The sequence below is a fragment of the Oncorhynchus mykiss genome, chromosome 21 (assembly GCF_013265735.2).
Source record: "Oncorhynchus mykiss isolate Arlee chromosome 21, USDA_OmykA_1.1, whole genome shotgun sequence".
Lineage (NCBI taxonomy): Eukaryota > Metazoa > Chordata > Actinopteri > Salmoniformes > Salmonidae > Oncorhynchus > Oncorhynchus mykiss.
The window spans coordinates 3,542,569-3,562,592 of NC_048585.1; the positions used below are offsets into that span (position 1 = coordinate 3,542,569).

Consider the following 20,024-nt stretch of genomic DNA (forward strand, 5'->3'; position numbering starts at 1 on the left):
TCCTCAGGGATGTGTTTAGTCCCCACTCCACCACCAACACAGTCTCTCCTCAGGGATGTGTTTAGTCTCCACTCCACCACCAACACAGGCTCTCCTCAGGGATGTGTTTAGTCTCCACTCCACCACCAACACAGGCTCTCCTCAGGGATGTGTTTAGTCTCCACTCCACCACCAACACAGGCTCTCCTCAGGGATGTGTTTAGTCTCCACTCCACCACCAACACAGGCTCTCCACAGGGATGTGTTTAGTCCCCACTCCACCACCAACACAGGCTCTCCTCATGGATGTGTTTAGTCTCCACTCCACCACCAACACAGGCTCTCCACAGGGATGTGTTTAGTCCCCACTCCACCACAAACACAGGCTCTCCTCAGGGGATGTGTTTTTGGTCCAAGTTCAATGTGTCAGTCGTCAGCTCAATGTGGCTCATTTCACAGTGGTTTCAGAGTCCCTCAATCTTCAAGAGCCATGACGCTACTCTTTATGGAAACTCTTCACAGTTGTGTTCTCTGAGTGTCACTGAGTAGACAACACTGGTAGTTGGTCGAAGGAGGATTGGAAAATGTCTGTAGAAATACCAGCATTCAATATGTACAATAGGTTGACCGGGGAGGTGATTTCCCCACAGTCAAAGTCCCGCAATAAGAGCTACAACACTGATATTGGTGTAAACTCTTCATAGTTGTGTTCTGTGGGTGTCCCGGAGTAGACTGATACCCCATTTAATTTATTCACAGTACATAGGCTGAGGCTGAGCAGTGAAAAATATGAGTATGCCCCCAATGCAATTCTGAGGTCTAATACATCTAACAGTGCTATTTCAACTGATTTTCTAATTAATTCAGTATTTATTATTTGTATTTATTTTTATATAACAACATTCCAACCTTCTTTAGCATTTATCTAGTCAAAATATGTCATGATTCAACTTATTTGTAACCATTAGAATCGCGTTCAATAAGCAACTTTTATTTTGAAAGTGAAACCGCAAATTCAACTATCGTGGCTGATCTGTATTGTGGCTAGCTTCACATAGGTTAGATTCTTGACGATAATAAGGTTCCAGCTCAGTCGCAGTTGAGATGGACTCGTCTATGTACCTGTATGATGTCCCCCCAGTTTTGATGGAGAAGTTTTGTAAGATAATCGACAGCGGTGATGACAGCCTCGGATGGCGCGGGCTCGGTGAGTAATGTGAACAAAGGGTTACTTTCTGTGCGCGGTTTAAAACCGAATGATTACGGGTTTACCTAAACGGAAGTGTTGTGTACACTGTGGTACAGGTTGTGTAGATTACATGTTAACGATCTCTTCTGTGATAAATAAACATTCCGTTTTTTCCCCCACCGCACTATGTAACGCTGTTAGTGTATAGCAGATAGTATAATGTCACTATAACATCGGCAGACTGGGTCAGAAATGTACAGTAGCGCTGGTATTTTAGCTACAGCAACTCACATCATCACTGCTCCATAACCCCTTTTCGAGGGCATGATACTACTATGATACTACTATGCTACTGTAACGGATGTGAAACGGCTAGCTTAGTTAGCGTGGGCGCTAAATAGCGTTTCAATCAGTGACGTCACTTGCTCTGAGACCTTGAAGTAGTTGTTCCCCTTGCTCTGCAAGGGCCGCGGCTTTTGTGGAGCGATGGGTAACGATGCTTCGAGGGTGACTGTTGATGTGTGCAGAAGGTCCCTGGTTCGCGCCCGGGTATGGGCGAGGGGACGGTCTAAAAAATTATACTGTTTCACTACTTTCATTAATACCATGATACTACTATGCTACTTTCACTTATACCATGGTACTACTGTGGTACTTTCATTAATACCATGGTACTACTGGGGTACTTTCATTAATACCATGGTACTACTATGTTACTTTCATGGTTACTTTCATGGTACTAATGTGGTACTTTCATTAATACCATGATATAGTCTGTATCATGGAAAAGTACTGTGGTTTTAGCCTTGAAGTTTGATGGTACTATCATTGTACTGTCAGTGTCCTTAACTATTACCATGGTACTGCATCATTGTTACCATGGTATAGATGTGGATCATGTTTTTAACCTGCATTTAACCTCACTCTACATTGGCTTCCGCGAGCCTGCACAGTCACTGAGTCAGTTGTCATGTTTGTAGTTTTCCTGCCAAACTGGGCTACTTTGAAAACTATGTCACGGGTAAAAATGAGTGAGTGAGTGAGTGAGTGAGAAAACAAATCATGAGAAAACAAATCATGAGAAAACAAATAATTACTGTTTTTTTTTTAATTCTATTTAATTCAATATAAAACCATCTGTGTTTGTCACAGAAAGATGGGACTAGTTTCTGTGGATGTGGACAGATTTCTAGCGGTGTGCTTCGTTTGAGACAAGCAGTGACGGTCCCTCCCGGTGAGGCAAATTACATTTCAGACGGGACTTTCCAGCCTCCAATGACGGTGGATGTGCAATGGAATCCGACACCGGAGTCCCTAGTCGCTACAGTTAAATGGAATCTGACACCGGAGTCCCTAGTCACTACAGTTAAATGGAATCCGACACCGGAGTCCCTAGTCGCTACAGTTAAATGGAATCCGACACCGGACTCCCTAGTCACTACAGTTAAATGGAATCTGACACCGGACTCCCTAGTCACTACAGTTAAATGGAATCCGACACCGGAGTCCCTAGTCACTACAGTTAAATGGAATCTGACACCGGAGTCCCTAGTCACTACAGTTAAATGGAATCTGACACCGGAGTCCCTAGTCACTACAGTTAAATGGAATCCGACACCGGACTCCCTAGTCACTACAGTTAAATGGAATCCGACACCGGAGTCCCTAGTCACTACAGTTAAATGGAATCTGACACCGGAGTCCCTAGTCACTACAGTTAAATGGAATCTGACACCGGAGTCCATAGTCACTACAGTTAAATGGAATCTGACACCGGAGTCCCTAGTCACTACAGTTAAATGGAATCTGACACCGGAGTCCCTTGTCACTACAGTTAAATGGAATCCGACACCGGACTCCCTAGTCACTACAGTTAAATGGAATCTGACACCGGAGTCCCTAGTCACTACAGTCAAATGGAATCTGACACCGGAGTCCCTAGTCACTACAGTTAAATGGAATCCGACACCGGAGTCCCTAGTCACTACAGTTAAATGGAATCTGACACCGGACTCCCTAGTCACTACAGTTAAATGGAATCCGACACCGGACTCCCTAGTCACTACAGTTAAATGGAATCTGACACCGGAGTCCCTAGTCACTACAGTTAAATGGAATCCGACACCGGAGTCCCTAGTCACTACAGTTAAATGGAATCTGACACCGGAGTCCCTAGTCACTACAGTTAAATGGAATCCGACACCGGACTCCCTAGTCACTACAGTTAAATGGAATCTGACACCGGACTCCCTAGTCACTACAGTTAAATGGAATCTGACACCGGAGTCCCTAGTCACTACTGTTAAATGGAATCTGACACCGGACTCCCTAGTCACTACAGTTAAATGGAATCTGACACCGGAGTTCCTAGTCACTACAGTTAAATGGAATCTGACACCGGAGTCCCTAGTCACTACAGTTAAATGAAATCTGACACCGGAGTCCCTAGTCACTACAGTTAAATGGAATCCGACACTGGACTCCCTAGTCACTACAGTTAAATGGAATCTGACACCGGAGTCCCTAGTCACTACAGTTAAATGGAATCCGACACCGGACTCCCTAGTCACTACAGTTAAATGGAATCTGACACCGGAGTCCCTAGTCACTACAGTTAAATGGAATCCGACACCGGAGTCCCTAGTCACTATAGTTAAATGGAATCTGACACCGGAGTCCCTAGTCACTACAGTTAAATGGAATCTGACACCGGAGTCCCTAGTCACTACAGTTAAATGGAATCCGACACCGGACTCCCTAGTCACTATAGTTAAATGGAATCTGACACCGGAGTCCCTAGTCACTACAGTTAAATGGAATCCGACACCGGAGTCCCTAGTCACTACAGTTAAATGGAATCTGACACCGGAGTCCCTAGTCACTACAGTTAAATGGAATCCGACACCGGACTCCCTAGTCACTACAGTTAAATGGAATCCGACACCGGACTCCCTAGTCACTACAGTTAAATGGAATCCGACACCGGAGTCCCTAGTCACTACAGTTAAATGGAATCTGACACCGGACTCCCTAGTCACTACAGTTAAATGGAATCCGACACCGGAGTCCCTAGTCGCTACAGTTAAATGGAATCCGACACCGGACTCCCTAGTCACTACAGGGAGAGCAGGTCTCACTGATAAGTGACTGACAGAGAGTAGGTCTCACTGATAAGTGACTGACAGAGAGCGGGTCTCACTGATAAGTGACTGACAGAGAGCGGGTCTCACTGATAAGTGACTGACAGAGAACGGGTCTCACTGATAAGTGACTGACAGAGAGTAGGTCTCACTGATAAGTGACTGACAGAGAGCGGGTCTCACTGATAAGTGACTGACAGAGAGCGGGTCTCACTGATAAGTGACTGACAGAGAGCGGGTCTCACTGATAAGTGACTGACAGAGAACGGGTCTCACTGATAAGTGACTGACAGAGAGCGGGTCTCACTGATAAGTGACTGACAGAGAGTGGGTCTCACTGATAAGTGACTGACAGAGAGCGGGTCTCACTGATAAGTGACTGACAGAGAGCGGGTCTCACTCTCTTTGATGATCTGCGTTTGACTTTGAATGTGAATTTGCTCCACCTCAGCTCAGCCAATCAGAAAACTGTCCTGACCCATCTTGGTAGGGGAGCCGGCCATTGCTCACTGGTCAGCCAAATGCTCAGTATAGATTATTATAACAACAGAGAAATTGAGCAAAAGTCATATAAAATCACCAGCCGTGACATTTTTTTAAATACATTTTTTATATATATATATATATATATATATATATTGGGATCAATTTCGACCAGCCCACCCTGTTAAAAGATGGTCCGGCCCTTCTGGCATTTGCCAGAATTGCCAGACGGCCAATACGCCCACGCACTATAAGAACGTGTTTCCTGCTGTTAACGCGCTTATTTCTCTCCTTTATCGATCCCCCTTCAGCGTCGCGTATCGTGCCAAGTTGGACGGAGGTGCGACGCACCGAGAGGCTGGAGGCGATAGGCAAGAGCCCCACGCGAGAACTCATCTGGGCGTGGGCGCAACAGAACAAAACTGTTGGGGACCTTGTGAAGGTGTTGGAGGATATGTGTCACTACAGAGCTCTGCAGCTCTTTAGTCCTCAAGGTAAGGCGACTATTAATAGACCTATACCACACTGCAGTTTGTGTCAGTTTCGTATAGTATTCCACACGTTACGACTTCCAGAACTGTAGCTTGTTTTTCACTGAAGCAAATACCCTTTGGTTTCACTTCTGTAATGTCATTGTTGCGTAAACTTCCTCTATTCGTGTGCAAGCACTCAACACTGTCAACAAAACATTTAGCAATCAGACAGACTGAACATTTTCAGTGTCCTGCTACACTAATGGTTGATAATGTAGAGAAATGTTATTAGTGGTCAATAAAACAATGAAATGTTATCCTTTCAGAAACACAGTATTCCTTCCCCAACAGTGGACCATCAAAGAGCAGCAGGGATAACCCCTCCCCTCCTCAGTTACCCACGGTAGGCTACTAGTTATGTCCTGATGTATCTATTAATCAAACCCCTCCCCTCCTCAGTCACCCACGGTAGGCTACTAGTTATGTCCTGATGTATCTATTAATAAAACCCCTCCCCTCCTCAGTCACCCGCGGTAGGCTACTAGTTATGTCCTGATGTATCTATTAATCAAACCCCTCCCCTCCTCATTCACCCACGGTAGGCTACTAGTTATGTCCTGATGTATCTATTAATCAAACCCCTCCCCTCCTCATTCACCCACGGTAGGCTACTAGTTATGTCCTGATGTATCTATTAATCAAACCCCTCCCCTCCTCATTCACCCACGGTAGGCTACTAGTTATGTCCTGATGTATCTATTAATCAAACCCCTCCCCTCCTCATTCACCCACGGTAGGCTACTAGTTATGTCCTGATGTATCTATTAATCAAACCCCTCCCCTCCTCAGTTACCCACGGTAGGCTACTAGTTATGTCCTGATGTATCTATTAATCAAACCCCTCCCCTCCTCAGTTACCCACGGTAGGCTACTAGTTATGTCCTGATGTATCTATTAATCAAACCCCTCCCCTCCTCAGTTACCCACGGTAGGCTACTAGTTATGTCCTGATGTATCTATTAATCAAACCCCTCCCCTCCTCAGTTACCCACGGTAGGCTACTAGTTATGTCCTGATGTATCTATTAATCAAACCCCTCCCCTCCTCATTCACCCGCGGTAGGCTACTAGTTATGTCCTGATGTATCTATTAATCAAACCCCTCCCCTCCTCAGTCACCCACGGTAGGCTACTAGTTATGTCCTGATGTATCTATTAATCAAACCCCTCCCCTCCTCAGTCACCCACGGTAGGCTACTAGTTATGTCCTGATGTATCTATTAATCAAACCCCTCCCCTCCTCAGTTACCCACGGTAGGGCTACTAGTTATGTCCTGATGTATCTATTAATCAAACCCCTCCCCTCCTCAGTCACCCACGGTAGGCTACTAGTTATGTCCTGATGTATCTATTAATCAAACCCATCCCCTCCTCAGTTACCCACGGTAGGCTACTAGTTATGTCCTGATGTATCTATTAATCAAACCCCTCCCCTCCTCAGTCACCCACGGTAGGCTACTAGTTATGTCCTGATGTATCTATTAATCAAACCCCTCCCCTCCTCAGTCACCCACGGTAGGCTACTAGTTATGTCCTGATGTATCTATTAATCAAACCCCTCCCCTCCTCAGTCACCCACGGTAGGCTACTAGTTATGTCCTGATGTATCTATTAATCAAACCCCTCCCCTCCTCAGTCACCCACGGTAGGCTACTAGTTATGTCCTGATGTATCTATTAATCAAACCCCTCCCCTCCTCAGTTACCCACGGTAGACTACTAGTTATGTCCTGATGTATCTATTAATCAAACCCCTCCCCTCCTCAGTCACCCACGGTAGGCTACTAGTTATGTCCTGATTTATCTATTCATCAAACCCCTCCCCTCCTCAGTTACCCACGGTAGCTACTAGTTATGTCCTGATGTATCTATTAATCAAACCCCTCCCCTCCTCAGTTACCCACGGTAGGCTACTAGTTATGTCCTGATGTATCTATTAATCAAACCCCTCCCCTCCTCAGTCACCCACGGTAGGCTACTAGTTATGTCCTGATGTATCTATTAATCAAACCCCTCCCCTCCTCAGTCACCCGCGGTAGGCTACTAGTTATGTCCTGATGTATCTATTAATCAAACCCCTCCCCTCCTCAGTTACCCACGGTAGGCTACTAGTTATGTCCTGATGTATCTATTAATCAAACCCCTCCCCTCCTCAGTTACCCACGGTAGGCTACTAGTTATGTAATGATATGTCTATTAATCAAACCCCTCCCCTCCTCAGTTACCCGCGGTAGGCTACTAGTTATGTCCTGATGTATCTATTAATCAAACCCCTCCCCTCCTCAGTCACCCGCGCTAGGCTACTAGTTATGTCCTGATGTATCTATTAATCAAACCCCTCCCCTCCTCAGTTACCCACGGTAGGCTACTAGTTATGTCCTGATGTATCTATTAATCAAACCCCTCCCCTCCTCAGTTACCCACGGTAGGCTACTAGTCATGTCATGATGTATCTATTAATCAAACCCCTCCCCTCCTCAGTTACCCACGGTAGGCTACTAGTTATGTCCTGATGTATCTATTAATCAAACCCCTCCCCTCCTCATTCACCCGCGGTAGGCTACTAGTTATGTCCTGATGTATCTATTAATCAAACCCCTCCCCTCCTCAGTCACCCACGGTAGGCTACTAGTTATGTCCTGATGTATCTATTAATCAAACCCCTCCCCTCCTCAGTCACCCGCGGTAGGCTACTAGTCATGTCATGATGTATCTATTAATCAAACCCCTCCCCTCCTCAGTTACCCACGGTAGGCTACTAGTTATGTCATGATATGTCTATTAATCAAACCCCTCCCCTCCTCAGTTACCCACGGTAGCTACTAGTCATGATCAACTTATAATGTTATGATCCATAACTGTTATCACCCTGTAATAACTTGTCTATGTAGACTAGTCCATGTGTCACCCTGTAATAACTTGTCTATGTAGGCTAGTCCATGTGTCGCCCTGTAATAACTGTTGTCTATGTTGGCTAGTCCATGTGCAACCCTGTAGTAAGTGTTGTCTATGTAGGCTAGTCCATGTGTCACCCTGTAATAACTGTTGTCTATGTAGGCTAGTCCATGTGTAACCCTGTAGTAACTGTTGTCTATGTAGGCTAGTCCATGTGTCACACTGTAATAACTGTTGTCTATGTAGGCTAGTCCATGTGTAACCCTGTAGTAACTGTTGTCTATGTAGGCTAGTCCATGTGTCACACTGTAATAACTGTTGTCTATGTAGGCTAGTCCATGTGTCACCCTGTAGTAACTGTTGTCTATGCAGGCTAGTCCTTGTGTCACCATGTAATAACTGTTGTCTATGTAGGCTAGTCCATGTGTCACCCTGTAATAACTGTTGTCTATGTAGGCTAGTCCATGTGTCACCCTGTAATTCAGGGTGACCTGTAATAACTGTTGTCTATGTAGGCTAGTCCATGTGTCACCCTGTAATAACTTGTCTATGTAGGCTAGTCCTTGTGTCACCCTGTAATAACTTGTCTATGTAGGCTAGTCCTTGTGTCACCCTGTAATAACTTGTCTATGTAGACTAGTCCTTGTGTCACCCTGTAATAACTTGTCTATGTAGACTAGTCCATGTGTCACCCTGTAATAACTGTTGTCTATGTAGGCTAGTCCATGTGTCACCCTGTAATTCAGGGTGACCTGTAATAACTGTTGTCTATGTAGGCTAGTCCATGTGTCACCCTGTAATAACTTGTCTATGTAGGCTAGTCCTTGTGTCACCCTGTAATAACTTGTCTATGTAGACTAGTCCTTGTGTCACCCTGTAATAACTTGTCTATGTAGACTAGTCCATGTGTCACCCTGTAATAACTTGTCTATGTAGGCTAGTCCATGTGTCGCCCTGTAATAACTGTTGTCTATGTAGGCTAGTCCATGTGTCACCCTGTAGTAAGTGTTGTCTATGTAGGCTAGTCCATGTGTCACCCTGTAATAACTTGTCTATGTAGGCTAGTCCTTGTGTCACCCTGTAATAACTTGTCTATGTAGGCTAGTCCATGTGTCGCCCTGTAATAAATGTTGTCTATGTAGGCTAGTCCATGTGTCACCCTGTAGTAACTGTTGTCTATGTAGACTAGTCCATGTGTCACCCTGTAATAACTGTTGTCTACGTAAGCTAGTCCATGTGTCACCCTGTAATAACTGTTGTCTATGTAGGCTAGTCCATGTGTCACCCTGTAATAACTGTTGTCTATGTAGGCTAGTCCATGTGTCACACTGTAATAACTGTTGTCTATGTAGGCTAGTCCATGTGTCACCCTGTAATTCATCCTTAGTTACACTGTACTAACTGTTGTCTACGTAGGCTAGTCCATGTGTCACCCTGTAGTAACTGTTGTCTATGTAGGCTAGTCCATGTGTCACCCTGTAGTAACTGTTGTCTATGTAGGCTAGTCCATGTGTCACCCTGTAATTCATCCTTAGTTACACTGTACTAACTGTTGTCTACGTAGGCTAGTCCATGTGTCTCCCTGTAATTCATCCTTAGTTACACTGTACTAACTGTTGTCTACGTAGGCTAGTCCTTGTGTCACCCTGTAATAACTGTTGTCTATGTAGGCTAGTCCATGTGTCACCCTGTAATTCATCCTTAGTTACACTGTACTAACTGTTGTCTACGTAGGCTAGTCCATGTGTCACCCTGTAATTCATCCTTAGTTACACTGTACTAACTGTTGTCTGTTGTATGTTCCGTGTTGTGTGTGTTTTCGTCACCACGTCCTGTTTTCTTAGTCACCCCCACCTGCCAGCGAGTCGACCCGACCTGGTTGGAACCAGTCTAATTATCACGTGTCAAGTGAAGGTACATAACTGAAAGGCTGCTGAGCCGACAATGTGAAAAACTGCCCGTGTGCCCTTGAGCAAGGCACTTAACCCTATTTCGCCTTGTAAAACAATACATTAGACTGCACCTATCCGATGTATGTGACAATGTTAATATTCTTTTAATTTGACATTTTTTTCTACCGTTTTTCTGTCTTGTGATTTTTCTGTCCACCTTTTAATATTCCTAATGAGATACATTAGATTACTGAGTACATTAGATTACTGAGTACATTAGATTACTGAGTACATTAGATTACTGAGATACATTAGATTACTGAGTACATTAGATTGCTGAGTACATTAGATTGCTGAGTACATTAGATTACTGAGTACATTAGATTACTGAGTACATTAGATTGCTGAGTACATTAGATTGCTGAGTACATTAGATTACTGAGTACATTAGATTACTGAGTACATTAGATTACTGAGTACATTAGATTGCTGAGTACATTAGATTACTGAGTACATTAGATTACTGAGTACATTAGATTACTGAGTACATTAGATTGCTGAGTACATTAGATTACTGAGTACATTAGATTACTGAGTACATTAGATTACTGAGTACATTAGATTACTGAGTACATTAGATTGTTTCAGTAGGAATGGTATTCATCGTGCTATGTTGGTACTACTATCACACGTTCTTATGTCAAAACATCACACCTCTGGTCCACAACAGACTGATGTGTTCAGATGGTCCCTAGTTACAACAGACTGATGTGTTGAGATGATCCCTAGATACAACAGAATGATGTGTTCAGATGGTCCCTAGTTACAACAGACGGTTGTGTTGAGATGGTCCCTAGTTACAACAGACCCATAAATAATATTGAGGGCATTATCCTATGAAACATCCTATGAGAGTAAGCTTCTGAGAGGTATTCAATTCCCTATTTCACTTCTCTTTTTATTTTGTCGTTTCATTGACGACCGGTTTCATAGGGTGCAACCCAAATGGGCACCCTATATTCCCTAAATAGTGCCCATGGGTCAAAAGTAGTCCACTACGTAGGGAATAGGGTGCTGTTTGGGATGTAGCCATACGACTCATTGTGTGTCAAAGTACTAGTGAGAATGCTGAGGTTTTTCCTCGTTACTCTGCGTATGTTCTAAATATTCTCACCTTGTAGAAACCACAGGCGTAGTGTTTTCACTCTGTTGCTAGGTAGAAACCACAGGCGTAGTGTTTCCACTCTGTTGCTCAGTAGAAACCACAGGCTTAGTGTTTTCACTCTGTTGCTAGGTAGAAACCACAGGCGTAGTGTTTTCACTCTGTTGCTCAGTAGAAACCACAGGCTTAGTGTTTTTAACTTATTGCTAGGTAGAAATCACAGGCTTAGTGTTTTCACTCTGTTGCTCAGTAGAAACCACAGGCTTAGTGTTTTCACTCTGTTGCTCAGTAGAAACCACAGGCTTAGTGTTTTCACTCTGTTGCTCAGTAGAAACCACAGGCTTAGTGTTTTCACTCTGTTGCTAGGTAGAAACCACAGGCGTAGTGTTTTCACTCTGTTGCTCAGTAGAAACCACAGGCTTAGTGTTTTCACTCTGTTGCTCAGTAGAAACCACAGGCTTAGTGTTTTCACTCTGTTGCTAGGTAGAAACCACAGGCGTAGTGTTTTCACTCTGTTGCTCAGTAGAAACCACAGGCTTAGTGTTTTTAACTTATTGCTAGGTAGAAATCACAGGCTTAGTGTTTTCACTCTGTTGCTCAGTAGAAACCACAGGCTTAGTGTTTTCACTCTGTTGCTCAGTAGAAACCACAGGCTTAGTGTTTTCACTCTGTTGCTAGGTAGAAACCACAGGCGTAGTGTTTTCACTCTGTTGCTCAGTAGAAACCACAGGCTTAGTGTTTTCACTCTGTTGCTCAGTAGAAACCACAGGCTTAGTGTTTTCACTCTGTTGCTAGGTAGAAACCACAGGCGTAGTGTTTTCACTCTGTTGCTCAGTAGAAACCACAGGCTTAGTGTTTTTAACTTATTGCTAGGTAGAAATCACAGGCTTAGTGTTTTCACTCTGTTGCTCAGTAGAAACCACAGGCTTAGTGTTTTCACTCTGTTGCTCAGTAGAAACCACAGGCTTAGTGTTTTCACTCTGTTGCTAGGTAGAAACCACAGGCGTAGTGTTTTCACTCTGTTGCTCAGTAGAAACCACAGGCTTAGTGTTTTTAACTTATTGCTAAGTAGAAATCACAGGCTTAGTGTTTTCACTCTGTTGCTCAGTAGAAACCACAGGCTTAGTGTTTTCACTCTGTTGCTCAGTAGAAACCACAGGCTTAGTGTTTTCACTCTGTTGCTAGGTAGAAACCACAGGCGTAGTGTTTTCACTCTGTTGCTCAGTAGAAACCACAGGCTTAGTGTTTTCACTTTGTTGCTAGGTAGAAACCACAGGCTTGTGATCACCTACTCAGACGTCATAGAGGGAACTAGACATTTTCACCAGGACATGAAGATCTCCGAGGGCAGCTTCTCTGCTGTCTACAGAGTGGTGAAGGGAAATGAAACCTTCGCTGTCAAGCTCTTCAAGCAGGTACTGACACTCCTACTCCATACAGTGCTCCATTTATAAAAGTCATCTTTTCAAAATGACCCTGGCTTGATGGAGATTAAATATAATACAGGTCATTATTCAACTAGAGAGACATTTATTTGGTCATGTGCTTCAAAAGGACTGGGGACATACGCAACACAGTTCAAGTGTTTGTTGGTCTTCTTCGTTGGTCTGTACAGGTGCAGAAAGCCTCATGGAGGAAGTTGTGGGATCTATTCAGGAGAGAGATGGAAGTTCATCATCTGTATGTCTAACTACTCCATTAATCCTCCATTTTAGATGGTTTCTGTATGTCTAACTACTCCATTAATCCTCCATTTTAGATGGTTTCTGTATGTCTAACTACTCCATTAATCCTACATTTTAGACGGTTTCTGTACGTCTAACTACTCCATTAATCCTCCATTTTAGATGGTTTCTGTATGTCTAACTACTCCATTAATCCTCCATTTTAGATGGTTTCTGTATGTCTACCTACTCCATTAATCCTCCATTTTAGATGGTTTCTGTATGTCTAACTACTCCATTAATCCTTCATTTTAGATGGTTTCTGTATGTCTACCTACTCCATTAATCCTCCATTTTAGATGGTTTTTGTATGTCTAACTACTCCATTAATCCTCCATTTTAGATGGTTTCTGTATGTCTAACTACTCCATTAATCCTCCATTTTAGATGGTTTCTGTATGTCTAACTACTCCATTAATCCTCCATTTTAGATGGTTTCTCTATGTCTACCTACTCCATTAATCCTCCATTTTAGATGGTTTCTGTATGTCTACCTACTCCATTAATCCTCCATTTTAGATGGTTTCTGTATGTCTACCTACTCCAGTAATCCTCCTTTTTAGATGGTTTCTGTATGTCTACCTACTCCATTAATCCTCCATTTTAGATGGTTTCTGTATGTCTACCTACTCCATTAATCCTCCATTTTAGATGGTTTCTGTATGTCTACCTACTCCATTAATCCTCCATTTTAGATGGTTTCTGTATGTCTACCTACTCCATTAATCCTCCATTTTAGATGGTTTCTCTATGTCTACCTACTCCATTAATCCTCCATTTTAGATGGTTTCTGTATGTCTACCTACTCCATTAATCCTCCATTTTAGATGGTTTCTGTATGTCTACCTACTCCATTAATCCTCCATTTTAGATGGTTTCTGTATGTCTAACTACTCCATTAATTCTCAATTTTAGATGGTTTCTCTATGTCTACCTACTCCATTAATCCTCCATTTTAGATGGTTTCTGTATGTCTAACTACTCCATTAATCCTCCATTTTAGATGGTTTCTGCGTAAATATTTACCTCTGAAATCCATTATGACATCAATAGTCTTTCGTGCACACATCTTCTCCTAATTGTAAAAAAAAAATTAAAAATCTGTTGTCAATGACTTACCTGGTTAAATAAAGGTAAATATCTGCCTGTTACTAATCATCAAATCTGCCTGTTTATCTTTCAGCTACCAGCATCCTAACATCTTAGAGCTGTTGGGTTGTTACTCTGATGGTGATCGTTACTGGCTGGTATACCCTTACCTTCCCAACGGATCACTGTTCCACAGACTGCATGACCAGGTGAGATATTCTATTCTATACCCCTTACCTTCCCAACGGATCTCTGTTCCACAGACTGCATGACCAGGTGAGATATTCTATTCTATACCCCTTATCTTCCCAACGGATCTCTGTTCCACAGACTGCATGACCAGGTGAGATATTCTATTCTATACCCCTTACCTTCCCAACGGATCACTGTTCCATAGACTGCATGACCAGGTGAGATATTCTATTCTATACCCCTTACCTTCCCAACGGATCACTGTTCCACAGACTGGATGACCAGGTGAGATATTCTATTCTATACCCCTTACCTTCCCAACGGATCACTGTTCCACAGACTGCATGACCAGGTGAGATCTACCTCTTCAGTTGAGACACCACTATGCACAAGCTCACACATTTTCTTCAACAAATACACCTATTCTAGTTGTAGGTTGTGTTACCTATTCTAGTTGTAGGTTGTGTTACCTATTCTAGTTGTAGGTTGTGTTACCTATTCTAGTTGTAGGTTGTGTTACCTATTCTAGTTGTAGGTTGTGTTACCTATTCTAGTTGTAGGTTGTGCTACCTATTCTAGTTGTAGGTTGTGTTACCTATTCTAGTTGTAGGTTGTGTTACCTATTCTAGTTGTAGGTTGTGTTACCTATTCTAGTTGTAGGTTGTGCTACCTATTCTAGTTGTAGGTTGTGTTACCTATTCTAGTTGTAGGTTGTGTTACCTATTCTAGTTGTAGGTTGTGTTACCTATTCTAGTTGTAGGTTGTGTTACCTATTCTAGTTGTAGGTTGTGTTACCTATTCTAGTTGTAGGTTGTGTTACCTATTCTAGTTGTAGGTTGTGTTACCTATTCTAGTTGTAGGTTGTGTTACCTATTCTAGTTGTAGGTTGTGTTACTGTAAAGGCAAATTTCCGTCCTCCGATGGACAATAATCTTCCATTTAATTCTACTAAACTACTATTCTATTCTATTTCAATGCCGAACATATCAGCGTATCTGTCTCTGCGGTGGACAGACTGTATGGTAGTAGGTGTATTGGTGTTTAAATGGTAACATGTTTCCCTTCCTGCATCTCTCTGTAGAACGCAGTGCCTCCTCTCTCATGGCAGGAGCGCCTGGACATCATCAAGGGGACGGCTAAGGCTGTACATCACCTACACATGGCCCAGCCCTGCACTGTGGTCTGTGGTAACATCACAAGGTACCGGCTCAAACCTCTAGTCTATAACATCACAAGGTGCCGGCTCAAACCCCTAGTCTATAACATCACAAGGTACCGGCTCAAACCCCTAGTCTATAACATCACAAGGTAGCGGCTCAAACCTCTAGTCTATAACATCACAAGGTACCGGCTCAAACCTCTAGTCTATAACATCACAAGGTACCGGCTCAAACCTCTAGTCTATAACATCACAAGGTACCGGCTCAAACCCCTAGTCTATAACATCACAAGGTACCGGCTCAAACCCCTAGTCTATAACATCACAAGGTACCGGCTCAAACCCCTAGTCTATAACATCACAAGGTACCGGCTCAAACCTCTAGTCTATAACATCACAAGGTACCGGCTCAAACCCCTAGTCTATAACATCACAAGGTACCGGCTCAAACCCCTAGTCTATAACATCACAAGGTACCGGCTCAAACCTCTAGTCTATAACATCACAAGGTACCGACTCAAACCTCTAGTCTATAACATCACAAGGTACCGGCTCAAACCCCTAGTCTATAACATCACAAGGTACCGGCTCAAACCCCTAGTCTATAACATCACAAGGTACCGGCTCAAACCCCTAGTCTATAACATCACAAGGTACCGGCTCAAACCTCTAGTCTATAACATCACAAGGTACCGGCTCAAACCCCTAGTCTATAACATCACAAGGTACCGGCTCAAACCTCTAGTCTATAACATCACAAGGTACCGGCTCAAACCTCTAGTCTATAACATCACAAGGTACCGGCTCAAACCCCTAGTCTAGTCACTCACCTCACCCCCTTTCACCCCCTAGCCTAGTGGTTAGTGGCAGGAGAGCCTTGTGGTTAGTGCATTGGACTAGTAACCGGAAGGTTGCAAGATCAAATCCCTGAGCTAACAAGGTAAAAAAATCTGTCGTTCTGCCCCTGAACAAGGCAGTTAACCCACTGTTCCTAGACCAGTTAACCCACTGTTCCTAGACCAGTTAACCCACTGTTCCTAGACCAGTTAACCCACTGTTCCTAGACCAGTTAACCCACTGTTCCTAGGCCGTCATAGTAAATAAGAATTTGTTCTTCACTGACTCCCTGTCACACCTGAGTTCCAAAGCGTATTCTCTCTGTGTAGTTCTAACATCCTGCTAGACGAGCGGCTGCAGCCCAAGCTGTCTGATTTTGGGACGGCCCGTCTCAGACCCCACTCCGTCAGTCAGAGCTGCACCGTTACCTTGGATACGACCTTCGGAACCCTGGGCTACCTGCCGGAGGAATACATACGAGACGGAAAGCTGTCCGTCAGTCTGGACGTGTTCAGCTTGGGAGTGGTGAGTTAGGGAGCGCATGACACAACAATCCTCTTTCAACAGACGTGTTCAGCTTGGGAGTGGTGAGTTAGGGAGCGCGTGACACAACAATCCTCTTTCAACAGACGTGGTCTTTGTCAGCTACTTGCGACTAATACTAGATAAACTGATCTGAATGCCAGAACATAGCTGTTTGGGAATGGCTTGGATGTCCATGACCAGAACCTGTTAATACGAAGCTATTTGTTCTTTAGGTTATAATGGAAATTATAACGGGACGGAAAGCTAGAGAGGAGACTCCTAAACACACCCTGCTGGTAAGACTAAAATGACATTTTGTTACTTACGGAAATTGCACATTGTATTAAAATGCTTGCTAAACACATGAAATAATGCTGTGTTGCTGGATACATGCGCTCTGGTTCATCCTCCCTGCCTCCCGTCCAGAGAAACGTCCTACGTGAAGAGGTGGAGGACACTGGCAGTGTAGACTCCTGTCTTCAGTATCTGGACCCGAGAGCTGGTCTTTGTCCCCACTCTATGTCCTTTACCTTGTTGCGTCTAGCCCTGGACTGCACCTCTACACGACCACGCAACAGACCCACCATGGAGAATGTGAGTCGACTCAATACAGTTCAATGCAATCCAGTTCAATTCACTTCATTTCAATTCAATTCTACTTTACTGAGTTGGGTAAATGTGAGAATAGGGACATGAACCTGACTTTTAGAGTCAAGGTTCAAGGTAGGACTGTTTGGTCGAAGATAGTTTAGGTAGAGTTTGAGCTAGTCGAAGATAGTTTAGGTAGAGTTATAGACTAACTACCTATAGACTGTAACTACCTATAGACTAACTACCTATAGACTGTACCACCCAGCATACCACCCTGCATACCACCCTGCAAATCACCCTGCATACCACCCTGCATACCACCCTGCATACCACCCAGCATACCACCCTGCATACCACCCATTATATCACCCTACATACCACCCTGCATACCACCCTGTATACCACCCTGCATACCACCCAGTATACCACCCTGCATACCACCCTGCATACCACCCTGCATACCAACCTGCATACCAACCTGCATACCACCCTGCATACCACCCTGCATACCACCCTGCATACCACCCTGCATATCACCCTACATACCACCCTGCATATCACCCTGCATATCACCCTGCATACCACCCTGCATACCACCCAGCATACCACCCTGCATACCACCCATTATATCACCCTACATACCACCCTGCATACCACCCTGTATACCACCCTGCATACCACCCAGTATACCACCCTGCATACCACCCTGCATACCACCCTGCATACCAACCTGCATACCAACCTGCATACCACCCTGCATACCACCCTGCATACCACCCTGCATACCACCCTGCATATCACCCTACATACCACCCTGCAAATCACCCTGCATACCACCCTACATACCACCCTGCATACCACCCTGTATACCACCCTGCATACCACCCAGTATACCACCCTGCATACCACCCTGCATACCACCCTGCATACCAACCTGCATACCAACCTGCATACCACCCTGCATACCACCCTGCATACCACCCTGCATACCACCCTGCATATCACCCTACATACCACCCTGCATATCACCCTGCATATCACCCTGCATACCACCCTGTATACCACCCTGCATAGCACCCAGCATACCACCCTGCATACCACCCTGCATCCCACTGCTGGCTTGCTTCTGAAGCTAAGCAGGGTTGGTCCTGGTCAGTCCCTGCATGGGAGACCAGATGCTGCTGGAAGTGGTGTTGGAGGGCCAGTAAGAGGCACTCTTTCCTCTGGTCTAAAAAAATATCCCAATGCCCCAGGGCGGTGATTGGGGACACTGCCCTGTGTAGGGTGCTGTCTTTCGGATGGGACATTAAAGGTGTCCTGACTCTCTGAGGTCAGTAAAGATCACATGGCACATGGCTCCTCTCCCCTGTAACTATAACCCCAGGTTGTTGCTGTACATGAGAATGTGTTCTCAGTCAACCTACCTGGTAAAATAAATTAATAGCTATGCAATTACCAAATTATTATGTAACAAAATGCTAATACAAGGTAATTACAGTTGTTTTACTCCAGCACAAGAACAGTTTAATGCTCAACGTTACTTAGAATGCTAACAGTAACAAAATATGGCTATTAAGTGTCGAAAGCAAGCGAAATATACCAAAACTGCCTTCTCGAATCAACCACAGCCAAGGTAGGTGGAAAGTCATGTTTGTTTATATTCTGAGTAAAGTATCCCTTTAAAGATGGTGTAGTGTGTGTTTCAAACAAGAACACTTCCGAAATGTAGTCACTTCCTGAGATCTGTATTCAAATAGTTATTTTAAAGTAGTCATTTTTTGAGGATCTGTTTTCAAGTAGTTGTAGTCACCTCCAAAGTAACTCTTTGTTTCCCTGAAAGCATCGTTAGAACTAGAGTTCTCTTAGGTCTGGACTGAATACTGTAGCTAGGTGAATACCGTAGCTAGGTGAATACCGTAGCTAGGTGAATACCGTAGCTAGGTGAATACCGTAGCTAGGTGAATACCATAGCTAGGTGAATACCGTAGCTAGGTGAATACTGTAGCTAGGTGAATACTGTAGCTAGGTGAATACTGAAGCTAGGTGAATACTGTAGCTAGGTGAATACTGTAGCTAGGTGAATACCGTAGCTAGGTGAATACTGTAGCTAGGTGAATACTGTAGCTAGGTGAATATCGTAGCTTGGTGAATACTGTAGCTAGGTGAATACTGTAGCTAGGTGAATACTGTAGCTAGGTGAATACTGTAGCTAGGTGAATATCGTAGCTTGGTGAATACTGTAGCTAGGTGAATACTGTAGCTAGGTGAATATCGTAGCTTGGTGAATACTGTAGCTAGGTGAATACTGTAGCTAGGTGAATATTGTAGCTAGGTGAATACCGTAGCTAGGTGAATACTGTAGCTAGGTGAATACTGTAGCTAGGTGAGGGGCTGACTAGACAAATGAGAACTGAAGTCATTTACAGCCTCTCGACATTTGTGGACTTAGTAAATATTGACTTTATGAGTCATACTCGATTACTGCTTTTATTTACAGGTAAATCATTGATAGCACATTGTCTTTTACAGTAATGAAATGGGTGATCTCCCCCAACCTACCTGTTCCAGGTGTTACAGGTATTGAGCCAGCTGCTTCCCCTGCCGTGCCCACCTGAAGACCAGCCCCACACGCTGAC

The 20,024-nt window shown here is 44.0% G+C and overlaps 1 protein-coding gene across 1 annotated transcript; it reads left to right on the top strand.

Annotated features, from left to right (window-relative positions):
• Nucleotides 1-1,083: 1,083 nt before the first annotated feature.
• On the top strand, nt 1,084-20,024 carry irak3 (interleukin-1 receptor-associated kinase 3; the record flags this gene model as incomplete). Its single annotated transcript, NM_001281404.1, is given in 12 exon segments — nt 1,084-1,186; nt 5,103-5,285; nt 10,028-10,067; nt 10,070-10,131; nt 12,535-12,686; nt 12,887-12,951; nt 14,179-14,293; nt 15,358-15,476; nt 16,602-16,797; nt 17,031-17,093; nt 17,224-17,391; nt 19,957-20,024. Coding segments are annotated over 12 exon segments (1,334 nt in total), but the record flags the coding sequence as incomplete, so codon positions are not given.